This window comes from Lichenostomus cassidix, chromosome 4 (assembly GCF_008360975.1).
Source record: "Lichenostomus cassidix isolate B80296 chromosome 4, HeHo_3.0, whole genome shotgun sequence".
NCBI lineage: Eukaryota > Metazoa > Chordata > Aves > Passeriformes > Meliphagidae > Lichenostomus > Lichenostomus cassidix.
In genome coordinates, this window is record NC_139484.1 from 56,471,994 (window position 1) to 56,490,101 (window position 18,108).

General features: G+C 34.7%; 1 protein-coding gene across 2 annotated transcripts in view; it reads left to right on the top strand.

Annotated features, from left to right (window-relative positions):
• The window catches only part of TAPT1 (transmembrane anterior posterior transformation 1), a 50,891-nt gene that overhangs the window by 10,348 nt on the left and 22,435 nt on the right, over window positions 1-18,108 (top strand). Inside the window, exons 4-8 of one of the 2 annotated variants that reach the window (XM_085059291.1) lie at window positions 3,613-3,636; window positions 12,391-12,553; window positions 16,384-16,519; window positions 17,302-17,399; window positions 17,546-17,615. In XM_085059291.1, the coding sequence (XP_084915417.1) occupies window positions 3,613-3,636; window positions 12,391-12,553; window positions 16,384-16,519; window positions 17,302-17,399; window positions 17,546-17,615 (491 nt within the window). The remainder of the gene's footprint in view (window positions 1-3,612; window positions 3,637-12,390; window positions 12,554-16,383; window positions 16,520-17,301; window positions 17,400-17,545; window positions 17,616-18,108) is intronic. The other variant, XM_085059292.1, reaches the window with a different exon arrangement.

The window sequence follows — 18,108 nt, forward strand, 5'->3', positions numbered from 1 at the left end:
TTAGTCTGCTTGAAAGTATTTTGTGTGTAAGGCATGATAGAAGCCAATTTAATCTATTTAACTTGACTTTGTTAACTTTAAAGTGTTATCAAGTAAAATGCAGTGAAACTGAAATTATCTTGAATGAAGAAGGCTTTTTTTTTGGTAACAACTCATGAAGCAATTTTTTTGTCACAATTTCCTCCAAAGCGTTTGGAATTTAGTTCCCTAGAATCTCTTTACTTGTTCAGTACCTGAGGCTTTGTCTAATTCATTTGTGTTCTAAAGTTGATGGCTTTTTTACTGAAAGTTCTGATTTCATGTCTATAGGGTGTAATGGAACTTCTTCAGATGCAGCGATGCTTATTTCCAAATATTTAGGGCTTGCACTTTGAATTTTTTGGGGGTTTTTTTTGTTGATTTTGCAGTTATGCTTATTTTATTTGTTAAAGCAAAAAGTATTTGTGATTTTCTTCCAGTGCAGGAAATACATATTTCTGTATCTGTAACAAAATGGATTTGAATACATAAAGGACATTTGTAATGACAAAAGGTACTTACAAAGCAGGTGGCTCTTTATCTTTTAGGTTGCTCTTCCTTACAAATATCAAATAAATGTTAACTAGTTGTTATTTGAACCTGCCACATCATATTCCATTCTGTGTAGTAAATAAAAGTGCTCCTCCCTTCATCTTGACTTTTTTCTCAATATCTCAGTGAAGTAATTGAGCAGTGAGTGTTCTCTTTCCCTTCCAGTTTACTCTTCAGTTTATTTATTTCCTCAGAATTCTATCTTCTCTTCAATGTAGAGAAAGATCATATTACCCATTATTTCTTTAAAACAATAAACCCACATTCTATATAAATTGGCTAATTCCCATCTTTGGTGTATTATGCACAGTGCTTAAATATAGGGGGAGTGGTTTGTAGCCTCTTCCACATGCTGTAATATTTAATTTTACAGAGTTCTGAAGGGAAACAAAGAGTGATGTATCTTAAAGAAAATAGTTTTCTTTTTCTGCCTAGACAGTGTAAGCACTTCAGTTTGACTTCTAAGTCATCCTTCCTCATCACTTGGTCTTTCCTTTTGAGCAAATTTGGTTCTGTTTTTGTCAGAGCTATATTGGTGCTAACAAAACAATTTTTTTAAAACTTCAAGAACTTCAGTCAGAAGTTTCTATCAAGATGCTATCATTGAGTGAACTAAACTGCTGGTTTAATTACTGTAATCAAACTGGCAAAGCCTGAATCATCACATGATGGTAGTTTTGGCAGGTGCAACTTCATTACTTCTATGCTCTGTAAGTGTCAGGGTGCTTTAAAAAAATTAACAAACACTTCACAAAATTAGGTTACATCATCTGAAATTTAAAAAGAAACCACTCTACTGTATTTTCTTTTGAGTCAAGGAAATAACTTTCCTAAATTATTCTCTTTGAATCTTGTAGACTACTCTCACTTTATGAAAATATTCTTTGACAGCATAAAAGGTTTGTTGTTCCAGCAAAGTATGTGCCAAGGTAGACAGAGAAGTGGACCTGGTGGAGTTCTGTTTGGAATTAGAGTCCTTGGTGACAGGTTCCTAAAACTAACTCTATCCATGGTTGAAAGGTACATTTTGTTTCATTTTACATTTCAGACTATTTTTTTATCAATACCTCGGACCCAGAGATTCTGGCTAGTTAATTATCACTGTCTGTTTTGAAACTCTTTCGTAGAGCTAACTTACTATTTTTCTTGAAAATATGTTGCATACCTATAAAAGGTGATCTGGGAATGTGGAGAAGTTCTTCCATATTATTTATAAAACACCATGATATGAAAGCTAAAACTGTATGTTAGTGAAACTCTGGTGGGATTCCCAATTTAATTATGTTTAAAGGCATTTTACATTATCTCTGCAAAGCAAGACAGTATTTGTTTGGGAAAGTGAGATTTTTTTTTTTTTCTCCAAATTTTAGTTTTCTCAAGAATGTACAGTAGAAGATTAGGAATTTTCCTGTGTGTAAAGACTGATTGACAAAACCTTTACAAGAGACCCCCTCACACACACCTCATCTCCAGGGGTTCCCAACCCCTCACTGCCCAGAGTGGGTCCAGGACCCTTTGGGCTCTTCCCAAGGGATGAGGGCAGTGCCTGGATGGTGGAAGCCCAACAGGATTCTGCTTTGTGTGAGCAGCACCTACCTACCCCTCACATGCCCCAGCACCTCCAGTTCCTCACACTGGAGCTAAATCCCACTGGGAACTAGAGCATGGTGCTAATGACACCGAGGCTGGGGGTTCAATCCCTGTGCCTGCCATTTACTTAAGAGTTGGACTTAACGATCCTTGTGGGTCTCTTCCAGCTCAGAATGGTCTGTGAATCTGTGAATTCTTCCATGTGGAAGTATACAGATTATAAATACACATTCTGCATTTTTCTTTTACTCTACTCTTTGAAAGAAGTGAATTTAGGTCCTGTCAGCAATAACATCAATAACTTCAGTTGTATTCTGCATACCTCTTAAAATTCCTGTTGACTTCCTGTGAATTCACAGATTCTCCTTTTTCAATAGGAAATAAATAGAGCAGCATTATTTCAAGAAACTGTAGAAAGAAAGCAAATCTGGAAGAATAAACAAAACTAACAAATACACTGGCATTCCTCTTATGGACATTCTTTGTTCATATTATCAGGCTATTAAGTAAATTTAAGCCTCTGTTGCACACTTATTCCCAAGCCTTTTTTTTTTTTTTGCTAAGAAATTTGGCTATTAAATCCATGAACTTCCTATTGTCACCCGAAGTTCATTGAGGCAGTTGTGCATCTGCCCACCAAAATGTGTAGCTTTCTCCTTTCCATAACAGTGCATAGTGTAGCAACATTACAACCTTCTCTTTCTTTCTTTCTTGTAAATCAGACCGAAGGGAAGAGCACTTTCACTTCCTTTATAGGATGGAATGTGGTGTCACAGGGATTCCTCCTTGGTGAGTAAATCCTGATTTTCTTTTTCCTTCTATGCTGTCAGCCAAATTCACACATCTCCATGTAATCAGAAAAAAGGCTGGTTACAAATGAACAGTATGGCTAAATTAACCAACATACCTCAAAGGAGAAACCAACACTTAGTTTTAATAACAAACACATGAAATTGATTCAGCACTATTTGTGGTAGGTATATTTTCTTATGTAACTTTACATCATTGCGGAAATAAGTTGTGGTCTCAGATTTAAAGCATTTTTCACATGGAGTGCCTGTAGATCAATTTGGCCCAGTTTAGAAAAGGATATATTGGAAAAACTATAGCCCCTGCTGTTCTTCAGTGTATAGTGCCGTAAGCTTTTAGACATTTCTTCTAAGTACTGCTTCAATCAGGTTTGTAGCTATGTTTTTGTGTGTACTCAAAGCAGGTTTTTTTGTAATGGTTAACCTAAATCTTAGGGAGTTCTGGAAGTTCATTGCCAGGTATCTTAGTATTAGACCTATCTATAATTCCATGCATAATAAAATACAGCACTTTAGCATATATTTGTTTCCTGACTTCAGTTAAATTTGATTCTGTTATTTAAAAAATAAAAGCTTAATGAAAGCTTATTCTAGTCACTTATTTGAAACCTCGTTTGTTTTTTTTTTTATTTTTTTGAGACAGCTCTCATCGGGGCCTAACAGCAAGGTTGGTTTCGTTTCGTTCTTAGCATGGTCTCGTGCTGTATTGTGTGCATGTAGAGGCTTTTTATTGTTTGAGAAATGTAATGCCACCTAATCTTGGCAAGCTCAGCTCTCAGTTTCTTAGAATTCTTAACTTGGGATGTATTTTCCTTATCAGGCTGTATAATCACAGTTTTACAACAGTGAAGTCCTGCATACTGAAAGGTGTACCTCTTAAAATATCAAACTGGAAATTAGATTTGTTCAAAATAGCTTCAAACTTGAGCATAATTGTAGGACAATATTTCCAATAGATCACACTGTCCATTTTAAAAAAATTTATTATGTGGTTATGTGGGCAAGTGTACCCTTCAGACAACCTTGCTTGGGTTTTATTTTCCCTGATGTCTTTATTTATGCTAACAGGAAAATATCCCCTTATGTGTCAATGTAATAATTTTTGTTAGTGCTTCGTGTAAAATTAGAAATTTACAACCCCACACTTCATTAATGAAGGATACATTGAAGAATTGAGAGTTTAATAAAGACTACATGTAGAACAAAGTCCAATTGTTCAGTTTCCATGCAAGTATCTGTGATGTAAAATGGAGAAAAAAAAGATATCTAAGCAAAACTTTAACTAGACCACCATATTAATAACTGAAATATATTATTCTAAACCTCAATGGTTGCTTGTTTGAAAGTGTTAGCATTGAATAAATAACCCAGTTAGAAAACGTTTGCTGTAAAATACATGCTCAAACTTGTAACATGCTAAAAGACTTCTTCAGTGAATTATTAGCTGAACAATAAACCTATATAAAAAGGGTTTAAGTGTCATTATTTATAGAAATGTTACTCTTACAAAACCTTTTAAATGTATATTTATGTTATTAAGATGAAAATACCCATCTAAAACATTTTTGCAGTGATAGTGTACTCATATCTTTAAATTACTGTATATGTGACATCAGTATTGGAAGTTTTGTATGTGTTGACTTCAAAGGAGCAATTGTTTAGAGTAATTGGAATTATTTGGATGAGACCAAATAGTCTAAACTAAAGGAACCAATTAAAATGCCTGAATTGTGTAGATACATAAGAAAAATGTCTTCAATGCCTGTTGATTTTTTTTAAAACTAACAAAATAATCAAAACCCAAACAACACTAAAAGATGACCAGAAAACCATGTGTAATCAGACTAGTGAAGAATTGAGGAGCCACCAGGAGGCTTGGAAGACAAAAATAAAGAAATCATGTGACATCATATGACAGTCTGTGCAGTTAACTTAAAAATAATATATTCAGAGTACATATGGGTTGGATGCCAAAGTAACTAAGTACTCAGACAAGTGTACTTTTCTGCAGATTACACAATGTAGTGAAATCATGGTTCATTTGGTAGTGACAGTTTCTGAAAAGCATACCAGGAGCAACTGTAGTGAAACTTTTTTTTAGACTTTTTTATACAGCAAGAACAAATTTCTCTTTGTCCAGGTTGCATTTCATGTTCCAAATGGTTTAACAACTTTAAAATCAATAAGCAAGGCTAGTTAAAATACCTAACACACAGTCTTTGTTGTTTTTTTTTAAATCACTTGCTTAAGCAATCTTGTGCATTAGCTACTTGTGATTTTGAACATATGAAAGACAAATGTTGGTAAACTGTGATTTATTTTTAATAATGCTCTGCTTGATGCTGAGTTACTTCAGTTGTACATCTGTTGGAACAAAAAAGAGTTTGGTGGGATAGATACCAACACTCCAAAAGCCTTGAGCTGGTTTGCTTCTTAACTCAAGTAAAGTACTGTGAAATCCATCGCACTGTTCAGTAAAAAATATTAAGGATCAGTAGTATGGCCATCTGTATAGTCATAGCCCATATGAATGATTGAACCTAATGTTTTTCAACCAGTAGATGGAGACAGAACTCTTATTACTGTATAAAATATGAATCATGGCATTTTGAGTATGATGTTAAAAAGACATGCCTTGAAAATTACAGACAGGTACCTGGTTCCTTAAACTTTCACTTATTTAAGGAGTCTGCTTATGATGAGCACTCGTTTTCCACACTAGATTTTTCTTCATTGGATAGGTGTTTTATATAGATCATGATATAAGTTTGACTTAATTTTGTATCAGAGGGGTTTTTTTTACTAGTATCACAAGTCATCTTGAAAAAAATATTTTTGTTGTTGTTTTTCCTAAAATTTATAGAAGTTTTAGGGTAGCCAGGATATTTGGTAGCATTCTAATTTGATAGTGTTTTCATTTAATTTTATAGAATAGTGAAGTAATTCTCCCTAGCTATAGGAAAAGTTGCTTGCTTTTAGCTTTCCAGAGGGGGAGGACATACACAGATCCAGTGGTTTTCTAAACAGAAGAAAGACTTGGATTTACATTTGTTAAATGTGTCTCATGGACATACCATAAATTGGAAAGTTTGAAGCATGAGTATTAAACTTTGATTTTTATTGTGTTGTTAAAAATTGGGTTTTTTCTGTAACAGACTGATTTGCTCAGTTCCTAATTCTTGGTTGATGTCAATCAGTGCATTGTAGAAATTTTGCCACAGTTTGACTTTCAGCTGCTTTAAATACTGCGGGATAAGCATTGAGCTTGGCGTGCTTCTGCTTTTTTAACAATTGACTGGGCTGAAACAGAAACATGCTGTGGTGGAATAGGGAGGTATAGTAGTGTGGCTTGCACATCACTTTATGTTAAAATTAATAATAAGCTTGTATATCCCCATAAGTATGCATTTCTGTGTTTATATTATTTTGAGAAGTAAGGCTTTGTTTCAGTGATTTTCTGTCAATTACTAGATGTAATGATAAATATACCCAAAGGCTGAGGAGTTTGGACATCTTGTTAAGTACATGCTGTAGAATATTGAAGTCTCTGTGTGGTTTTTTTCTGTATTGTCATAATTTGCTGGTTAACACTACAATGCGAGGGAGTTTGTAGAGGAATTCTTGGATTTTCACTGAATTTATGCAAATTGAAGGATCTCACATTTAAACATTTTTGTGTATTCTGTGTTAGTAATAGTAAAGCAATATCAGATTGTACATAGTGGATAATAGAATGGATAAGTCTTACTCTCTAGTAATAAGGTACTTTATTGTTTGAAGAAGTGTTAAAATTTGATTCCTTGATAGTCTAGGCTGTACAGCTAATGTGGGAACTTGAGACTTAACATAATGAAACTGCTTGTAAAATTCTCTAAAGAGCATCTTAGAGAGCATGACTTACAGGAAAAACATCTTTGAAGTAGTATGGAATTATCGTGGAATCATTGAATGGTTTGATTTGGAAGAGACCTTAAAGATCATCAGTTCCAGCACCTCTGTCATGGGCAGGGACAGCTTCCACTAAAGAGATATAAGTCATGTGTTGTAATAAGGTGCATTTGAAGGACAGTCCAGATACCCTGAATCCTTTTATTTACTGGTTTGAGGTGTGAAAATTGTAATGCAAATTCTATTCAGCTGTGTAATCAGCTAAATTTTGAAACCATGTAACATTTTTTCTGGAATCTGGTATGGTATTAGAGGAACTACATCTTGGACAAAGGCTCTCATGATACTGTTTTTTAAGAGCAGAGTTCATTAAAGCCAGGGAAGTGTTAATATTGAACTCAGTTATGCAGCATTGCTGTATGCCTGGGATAGCTTTGAAGGAAAGGAATAACTGCTATCTACAGAAAGATTCTACTGCTTACTGTTTTGTTACCTTTCTACCAGAATGATTAAAGTTGTATTATTGTAGTGCTTTTTAATTATTGCTCTCATTTTGTCACTCATGAGCAAAAACACCCATATGTCATTTTCATGTGAAATCTTTCTATCTTCTGTCATGCTTCATGCACAGCTGTAAAAATGTGAAGTGTTTGGAAGTGAGCTGAGCTGTTTCAGGTTCTCATATCTCCGTTTAATGGTTTCTAAAGTTGTGCAATATCACACTCTGTGTCAGCACATCATCTCAGTAATATCTTAATTCTTAAAACTTGGGTCCCTGCTTTCAAGTGAGGTATTGAAATTACCAGCACTATGCTATGATTTCTTGTTTGTTTCTTGACCTTTTTGTAGTTGTCATAGCTTGGCTAATATGAACTTTTTTACTTTGTTTCTTTGAGATTCTGTAGTACTCATGGTATGCATGACTACAGCAGTATGAGTTTGTATGTGATATTAAATCATGATGTCTGATTAGTTAGCGCTTAAGATGTCCTGCAAGTACTTTTCAGTGTTGTCATTGAGTAGTTACTGGAAACAATAAGTAAAAACATATCTTGAGAAAAATGAATGCAAAATGCTAGGATGCTGTGACTGGCGTAAAATCACATCAGCCTGTGTGTGTTTAAGTGTATTAAACAGTTTAATGCAAAGGGTAGGAATGATTTGTGACAAATACAGATTGAACCAGTGTGAGCCTGATCATATACTAAAACTGAAATGGTCAGCCCTCCCTGAACACTGACTACATCATTTCATTACTGCAGGCTTTGCAGGCAGTTCTGTGTATTTGCCAAGAGGTGACAAGTCATTAGACTTAATCTGTTTATTTGATTTTCTTGTCTTTGTAGGAAATAATTGTCCTTTTTCCATATTGTATTCAAAACCACACCTCAAAATCCTTTTGTAAATGTTATTACCAGAGCGGAAGATGATTCTGCTGCAATAAAAATGCTTCTATGGATTTATGCAGTAGACGTGGTTAATCTCTCTTAATTGGAAACATGTTAGTGGTACACTGTAGGTTACTTGTCTAGTCAATACTAAGGGGTCTTTCCAAGTGTAAACTTTCCTAGTACACTGGAATATATTTTAAATATCACGATCTTCTTACTCTTCTTACTTTCTAGAAAGCAGTTTTCTGTAGTCAGTTTTTGCAGTAATCCCTTGTGTTGAGCAGGGGGTTGAGATGCTGGCAGCTCTTCTGACATTACACTGAGGAAATTGAAATTGTGAGGATATTTTTGTGACTAAGATGGTGAGGTTTAATCCCAGCTGGCAACTGAGTACAATGCAGTCACTCACTGACTCCCTTCATCTCCCACCTGTGGGGAAGGGAATTGGGAAGTTAAGGTAAACTTCATGGGTTGAGATAAGAACAATTTAATAATTGAAACAAAATATGTTAATTATAATAGGAATGAAAAGAAGAAGGAAAGAGTCTAACAGAACCCAAGAGAAAGAAGTGACAGAGTTGCCCTCCAGCCACTGCCTGGTACCCAGCCAGTCCCTGAGCAGTGATAGACCCTGTTCTGGGTAACTCCCCCAGTTTATATGCTGGGTGTGATGCTCTGTGCTGTGGAATATCCCTTTGGCCAGTTTGCGACATCCTGTCCTGGCTACCCTCTGTGCCAGCTTTCTGTGCAGCTCACTAGCAGAGCATGAGACACTGAAAAATCCTTGACTCAAGGTAACACTTCTTAGCAGCAACCAAAACATTCAGTGTGTTATCAGCATTCTCATACTAAATTAAAAAAATCTAACTAAAAAGAAAACCACTCTGTCCCAGCCCAAACCAGGACACTTGTTCTGAAGTTGTCACATTACTTTTCATTCTGCTTCTCATGTGGATGAGAAGTTGTAACAAGAAATTATGTAAAACTTCTAAAAGAACATTATTAGATTGTATTTGTAATTAAAATGTTAGAAGAAATATTGTTTATTGCAGTTTTTTTCCTAGACATACAGACAGACTACTGAGAAACTAAATCCAAGTAACCTTGAGAGGTAGGACAATAGGACTTCAAGTTGTGCCAAGGGGGGTTTAAATTAGATATTAAAAAAAATTTCTTCATCAAAATGGTTGTAAAGCAATAGAACAGGCTGCTGCTCAGGGGAGTGGTGGAATCACCATTCCTGGAGGTATTTAAAAGTTGCAGGGACTGTGGTTTAGTGGTGGACTTGGCAATGATAGGTTAACAAGTGGACTCGATTATCTGAAAGGTCTTTTCCCACCTAAATGATTCTAAAATTCTCTAAAAATGTTACTTGAATGGGATCTGTTCTACAAAAGTTTAATTCCTGTAAAGTGCAGCAATCAAGAGTAGTTGATCTGACTCTTTAGGGTAGCTTTTGAATTGAATCTCAGTGGTAATCAAGTTTGCTCTATACACAGCACGTCCTCAAAATCTTTTAATCTTACCTGTGTATAGGATGCTGTGTGCAAGTTTGTGTGTAGCTTCATATAGTGTTAGTCTCCTGAGATAGTTTTCAGAGTTAAGACCAGCTTTAAAATAGCAGTTATGCTCGTGATTGTGTGTAGTCTCTCCTCAGTTTGTATTCCCCTGTAATGATTGCTGTCTGCATATACATTGGCTTCTCCTGAGTTCGTTTTACTTGGGTGTAGTCATATGGATGAAAATCAACACAAGCAGAAGACTGAGAGAGTTAACAGTACAGAGCATCCACAACTTGTGATTGTATTTGTGGTTGAGCGTGTTTGATATTACTTACAGGCCTGAAAACCTTGGCATGATATTTTCAGTCTGTATTGGTTTGTGGACATCAAAGCATTTTCCTGTGAGAATCTGCTTCAGAAGCTTCATAAACAGATTCTACTCACTAGTGTATTTCAGTAAGAGACCATCCTATCGTTAAAATTGGTACCTTACCAAACTTTTAAAAGACAGACTTTTGAAGTGGGTATCTCTTTTGTTCATCAGGTTGTCTCTACCAGGTACTCACAACTTCTCTAATGCTAAAATAGTTATTGGCTGGAAGAATGAAGATGCTAATTTTCTGTGTAATAAATTATGGTTCTCTTTTTCACATGCTTAGGCCTGGCATTACTGTTGTGGAATAATAGTATCTTTACCACTGTATCCCAGTCTGTATTTCAGAGGTTGAGTGTTGGCTGGGTGACTTGTACAGAAATTACTTCCAAAATGGAAGTAAATTGGAGAAAAAGCAAAATGCTGTTACTCAGCATATGAACAGTAATAATAATCATGCTTAAGTCCTGTAAACATTTCAGTATACAGTATTATATTTTAATAAGTTTAATCATTTAATTTAGATGTAGTTAAATAAGACAGTAAATTTTCAGAGTGTGGTTTTGCAGTTTGGGCAGGGTGCATTTTTTTGTGTATCATGCAAAGACAGTCATAGGCTTTTTAAGCAGTGGGCAAAAGGTACATATTCAGTTTTCTTTAATTTTTTCAATTGGTGTTTGCAGTTAAAACTCAGTTTGGGGGCTGAAGAAAGGAGGAAAATTCACTGAGGCATTTTGTTGAGGACTTAGGGTGAAATAAGATGTGGTGTGGATATTGTTTGTCATTGCATGACTTCTGAAAGCAAGGAAATTTCTCTTAGGGAGAGAAAGCCACTGAGCAGTTCTGATATGCTGGACCAAGTTGAATTCTTTTATTCAGAATGTAATTAATTTCAATACAGTTTATGCAGTGAAAAGTATGTAATAAAACGAGTAGTTGCTCTCTGTTCAAAGTGCGATACTGTAAATCTTAGAGTTCAGGAAACTTTCTTGCTCATACTCCCAGCAAGAGCATGACCTATGTGCCCATTGTGGAATGTCACTGTGTGGCTCCAGGAGTGATATAATGTGTGGATGCTGTTTTCAAGTAATTTTTCTTTTGAATGGAAGACAGGAAAGAACCCCAAAATATAACACTCCAGCTTTGATTTAAATAGAATGAGTGAGGTAACAGGGATTTTTGACTTCTCTGCAGGGTCTGTAGAATGACTCCGTAGGTATAAGTAACTGTTCGGATGTTTTTTACAAATGGCGTACATTTTTACAAGATAACTCTTAATTTTTTTTTTTTCTAAATGTGTTATCAGTTCGTGGGAATATTGCCTAATCACTGGATGACCTACTGATTTAAGAATACAAAAAACAAAAGTACATAATTTGAATTCTGCAAATTGTTTCCATCGTCTTTGAAATATTAACTTCTGTAAAAGCATTTCAAAAATGCATTTCAAAAAGTGTATTTAAAAAAATCAGTATGTCATAGAAATTATTCCCTCCATTTTTTTTGTATTCTAATTCTTTTGATGTAATTCAAAGGCTTTTTAATTGATTTGCATCCTATTAATACTAAATTAATAAATAGACAAGTGAATACTGCCTTGCAATTTCATTATGCTTATGGCTACTCTTGTGACAATAGAGATAAAGCTGTTTTCTTCATGTAGTTTTACTTAGTAGGAAGAAGTTGTGTAACGATTCCTATAGTCTCCTGGGCTACTCATGGGACTCTAGTAGAAAACTTTTGCATTTGGTTCACAATCAACCTCAAGCTCTGATGTCAAATTGTTTGCATTTACTGCTGCAGAGCTTAGAACTAAGTGAAGATACAGAATTTACAACCTGTTCCTCAGCATCTGTTTCATTGTATTGAAATTAAAGATGGCTGCTTCGTTTCTTTTTGATCATAGTGAATACAATTTCTGTACTTGAGGAAGTAAAAAATCATAGAATTGGCTGGAGAGGGAAGGTAAATTAGAAACCAAAGGGCATGCATGCAGCAGGTTATTAATAAGCGGGAGCTATCAACAAATACAGTGTTTTAATTGCAGGGATGTGGCAAGTAAGGGAGTGTGATCCTGTTCATGGGTGTGATCTGTAAATGTGTATCATGGTCATGGTGTTGGAGTGAAGGGCATGGGAAGGGGCATAATAAACTACATTTAAATATATCCATGCTGAACAGCCTCTGTAAATTCATATTGACTTAGTAACATTTGTATTTTGTGATTATATGACATTTAGTGGAACCTTTTGCCCTTTGTATTTCAGTGACAGACGTTTGCTGCAACCTGCTCAGGTATGTGACATTCTCAAGGGAGTTATATTGGTCATCTGCTACTTCATGATGCACTATGTCGACTACTCTATGATGTACCATCTGATAAGGGGGCAGTCCGTCATAAAGCTCTACATCATCTATAACATGCTTGAGGTAAGAATAGTAGCATCAGAATATGAAGCATGCTTTTTTCAGACTATCTAAAATATTTTATATTACAGTATTTGTAATTAGAATGTGGCACATCTGGTGTTCTCACAAATCTGCACACATCTATGATAATAAGCCTAGATGCAATGAAACAGACAAGTTTGTGAACAATAAGTTTTTAGGTACTGTTTCATAATGCCTAAATTATGGAGCTTATTAATCAGTTTCATAGCAAGAAACTTGAGAAATGGAAATGAAAGAGGTGTCGTATGAAATGCCGGGGAGTGAATGAGATTCTGAACTCACCAAGAAAAGTAGAAACTGTTGATTTGTTTTTAAAAGTAGAAACTTTTGATTTGTTTCATTATTACAGTCTTATCATTGTAATAATGATAAGATCCCAAGAGAGAGCAGAGAAAGAGGACAATAGAAAACATGGAATTTGTGTTTTAATTCATCATTATGGAAATATAGCTTTCACTCTATGCAGGGACACATGTTACTGCTTAAGCTCAGTCCCGGCTAGCATACAAAAACCTGACTATGTAAGCAATAAGGTGAATGAGTGTAGTGACACAAGAAAAGGAAATGCTGTTTTGGGAGGTAAGATAAAAAGAAATTCTGGCAAAAAAAACAGTTTCTGTTTTGCTATTAATGTAAAGTATTAGATTTTTAATTGCACTTCTATGATCAATGGTTCACAAAGTAAATAACGTTTTCATAGCTACAATCTTATCTCCATCCTGCAAATATAGGACATAGTAGGAATACAACCTCTTAAAAGGACTCAGTCAGAGCTTTGTACACAAAAGTTATTCTACTATGTTTCCGGGATTCCTGAATGACATATTAATTCTTGTTTGAACATCTGTTGTACCTTTGTTTGAAGACTACTGAAACAGGGTTACACTCTGCAAAATCTGAATATTTTGTCTAAAGGTATTTGTTCTTCCCTCATAAAATACAAAAATACTGTATAAGGAACAACTTTGTTATACTAGGTGAAATAAATATCATATGAGCCAGCTCAGTTATTTATTCATAGCTTGTTTATTGCCTTTGATTTTACATTTACTGAAAAATATGTACAAATATTAAATTGGCACTGGGCTACTATCTGGATTTTAGTTGTGTGGGGAAATACTGATCCATATGTAGTTCCATAATTGATGAGAGATTGTCACTTACTAAATAAATCCATGTGCTCAAAATAGTAATTTCTCTTTATTTCAAGACTACTTCAGATCACTTAGTGCTGTACTTTCTCATCTTTATGTGCTTACCACATAATTTGAAGTGATACTGCAGTGTTTGCTGTGAATTGGAAGCTATGTGCCATTCTATTTTGAATGGGGAATTGAATTTCTTTGAAATGTTTGGCAGAACCAAAATTGTGTGTTTTAACTAAGAAAAGTGCTGCATGAATTTGTTTCTTCTAGGAAAGGGGGAAGTCTGTTATTACTCATGGTTGTTAGAAAAATGATATAAGGCTTTGAATTTGGAAACAGTATTTAATTTCCATGGTGTCTCATGAAACCCAACATGCCAAGCAGAGTGCATGTTTTTAAGGGCTTTTTTACTATGACAGGTTGCAGCAATATTGGCAGAAAATGTTTGTGGGATCCCACTGAAAGACTTGATTGATAGTCAGCTTTCAACAGTTTGAATGTTGGCTTGCTTAGACTACTTCAGTGATTTTTATTAAAATTCTTTGCTACTGATGCAAGCAGTGCTTTTTAAGGAATTGTTAATATGCTTTTTTTAAAGCAGTGCACTTTACATTTTTTTCACAAGTTTTTAAAATGAGGAAGATCTTTTTAGTTTAGTTAAATCACTGAGCAACAGAGATGTTTACAATGTCCTAATGTTTTCGGCTGTTGACAAGTCCAGGGAGTATTGTCCTGGTATGAGGAATGCAAAATCTTCAAATTATGTGCTGAATGCTCCCAACTGACAGGCTAAGGGGAGCATTCAGCACATTTGGCTTAAATGACACTTTTCTTTTTTAGATTCAGACCCACCGGCTCCTGCTCCTTGTGAAGCCCCAGTGTGCGTTACGCTGGTGACAGCACTCACCATGGAATTCTGCTGGAGTCTGGAGCCGGCATGTAGGGTTTAGGTAAGTCATATTTGGAAAAGCAAGCAACAATATTGTGTGGTGGGTTTTAATATTTTCTATCCTTTCAGCAAAGAAACAAGGACTGCTTAAATAGAAAGGAAAGCAAAGCCACCATTTTATCTATTAAAACCCTCACAATATTGTAAACAAAAACTTACCAAAATCTGAAGCATTCTGTAGCTGGTGTTACTACACCAGGTGTAGTTACTCAATGGGTCATCACAATGAGCAGGAACCAAATAATGCAGACAATTTCAATTTACAAAATTTAAAAGCCGAAAACAGTGCCACTGTAAATATCTCTCAAACTGATGGGGTTGGGAGTTTCAGATTTATGATAATTCATCAGGTCATGGTTTTGTTCATTTTATTTCATAGGTGATTCTTAAAGTGCAGCACACTGTACATTTACCCGAGGCATCCTGTAAAATTTTGTTTTAATTCAATTTTCATATTTTAGGAAACTTCATTCAATAAACGTGTCTTGAATAAGTATGACTTCCCTCACTTCAGTACCTTTACCTTGAGAACTCTTAATTTAAAAAGTCAGGAAATGATCCTAAGTCTAGGTTTGTTTGTGTTGTCCCAAGAACTTGTTTTCTGTTTAGTAGGATCAATATTTGCAGGTACATTGTGCACCTGGTTCTGTATTGCTACACATTGATTTAACATGTCCAAAATTGTTGTTCTACAGGAAGACACTAAGAGAAAACATTACCTATCTTTCTTAAGTAGAGATAATCACTTTTCCATTTTTAACTGTTTCCATTTGGTTGAATTAGTAAGCAATGAGAGAGAGGTCTTTTTGTCAGCCATACATGTGCCAAGTTTAATTTTTGAAGTTTTGGTTTTGTTGCCCTGTGCATCTTGGTTTTAGAATTACTGAACTGCAGTGTATAGGCAGAAAAAATGTTTTTCTGTGTAATGATTTTCAGTTTTACATGTTTGCTGCTGCTGAAATGTTGGGAACTAGTGAAACTCCATGTGACCTTTCTTGCTGTGGTATTAAATTACAAATTCAAAATGCTGTCCATATGTTTTCTATGTTTAGAATTAGTGTTAGAGGTTTTTTTTGTATGTGTGCATATATTCTTTGGATTACACTTTAGGTGTTTGTTGTTTTTTAAAACTAGTTTTCCGTTTTTGGCAGACTTTCAAGTCTATCTTGATCACTTGTTTTTGTGTTGTATTTGTGTTGTATTTTTAATTTTGAATTCTACTTTATGCAGACATTTGCATTAAATGTATACCCCAGTATAAAGGAAACAGTAGACCCAATTCTAATTTCAGTCCTTTTTGTACCTGTGAATCAATGTTTCCTGTCATCTGAAATTCACTTTTCATTGTTGGAGTTTTTTCCCATTAAAACCCAGAGGGATGGGGAAGAACATTCAAGATAGTTTGACACAACTGCTTTATCAAAGGCTGAGGTTTTAACTGTACTTGAATATCTTTCAAGAAAGCATCTAAGATAACAATATAGGATTATTTATCACAAATACTGTTGCAAAGGGGATAGTAATTTTGAAAGGGAAAGCAGACTTCTGAGTGTACAAAGGAAACAGTATCGCTGTGAAATCCAGAGTGGAAATGAAATAATTAAAAGATCAAAAGTGATAAATATGTGAAACTTTTTTTAGATTGAGCTGTAATTTTACTCAAGTGTTGGAAAGAAAAGTAGGCAGTAAAAGGCAGTAAAGTTGTTCTTGTTTAGGTGGCTGATCGTCTGATTTCTTCATTTGGACAAGATATTTTAGATGCTCTTTATTGGACAGCTACAGAACCTAAGGAAAGAAAAAGAGCTCACATAGGTGTGATTCCTCACTTCCTCATGGCAGTTCTGTATGTCTGTATCCTTTTTCTTTGATAAATTACAAAAGTTAAATTGCAAAGTAATTGCTCTGCATTGTTTTATTTTAATACATTTGAAAAATTGATAGTATTTCTAAATCAGGCTCCTGTACTTGCAAAGTAAGATTGCCAGTACCATCTGCTTTAGTAAAAAATCCCTTCATAGTGCTGTACCTATAGTAAAATGAAAAACCATAATTGAGTAATTAATGGAAAATACTACTTCTGATTTGTATTTGAGTATTTTGGGTCACAGAGCCTTGAAGACTGTGGGGTTTTGTTATTTAGTGGAACGTTAAATGCATCTAGCTTGAACATATTTTCTTGAAGAGATAAACTCATGCATATTCAGGATGCAAATGTGCTTAGTGTGAAACAACCTTACAATGAATTGATGAATGTAAAGAGATACCGTAGTCCATTATTTTGGTGATGAATTTACAATTCTTTCATTTTTTCCCTATTTTCTCTGAAATCTTTAGACTAATTCTGAATCTTTACCTCATCTTTTTTTCTTCAGATTGTATTGATGTTTCTTATGACTAATGTCATTGGGTTCTTTTGGAACAAGAAAAATTAGCATCATTATTGCATGCTACAAAGCACTGTGGGTATATTACATATGTGTAAGTATTGTCTTGCTCTGAGTCTGGTTTACAGAGATATAGAAACTTTCCTGTTAAACTTTGAAAGCAAAATAGGAAATTTGAGGTTCAGTGCTCTTCAGTACTGTTGTGCAGAAAAATTATTTCAAACATGCTTCCTTAACCCTGCTATCCAGTCCTGCATGCTATTCTTATTATGGTTCAAGCAACAACCCTTAATGTGGCCTTCAACTCCCACAATAAATCACTGCTTACCATCATGATGTCTAATAATGTAAGTATGTAGCTTTATATCCTTTGTCTTTGTGTATCATATGCTTTAAATGTTAATATTTTAAAATAACTTCTTTTATATAATATTACTTGTCTATATCAGTTTTTTATCAGTAAAAACTAACTAACTGTTTCTAAAAATTGCAGTTTGTCGAAATAAAAGGAAGTGTTTTCAAGAAGTTTGAGAAGAACAATCTTTTTCAAATGTCAAATAGCGGTATGTATAGCAGTACGGATCAGGAGAAAATGTGAAGTGAGAGGCTGTTTTTTTAATTCATTAATATTTTTAACATATTCAGTGTATTCATTCTTATTATAATTACTTTACCTGGGTGAATTTGAGTGTTCTGAGTTGTATTTCTCATCACCCCTTTTACTGTTTGGTTCAGTAGGATGAAACTGAGATCCACTTCAAGGACCACTGTTATTTCTTTTCTAGAAAGTTATTATTTGAGGTGCTAAAACAGCCCACTGGCTGTGTGCTGAGATACCCATTCTTCCAAGTGATCAAGTCTTCTGTTTTCAAAAAGTTGACTTCATAGTGTGCTGTATTGACAGTGATCTCAGAATGCATGTTGTTGGGTGGCTTGAAATACCTCCCCCCTAATCCTAAAACAAAACCAAAAAAAAAATTTAAAAAAAACCAAACCCAAAAATCACAAACAACCCAAAACCAAACAAAGGAGCAAAAAACTAAATCAAACAAAAAA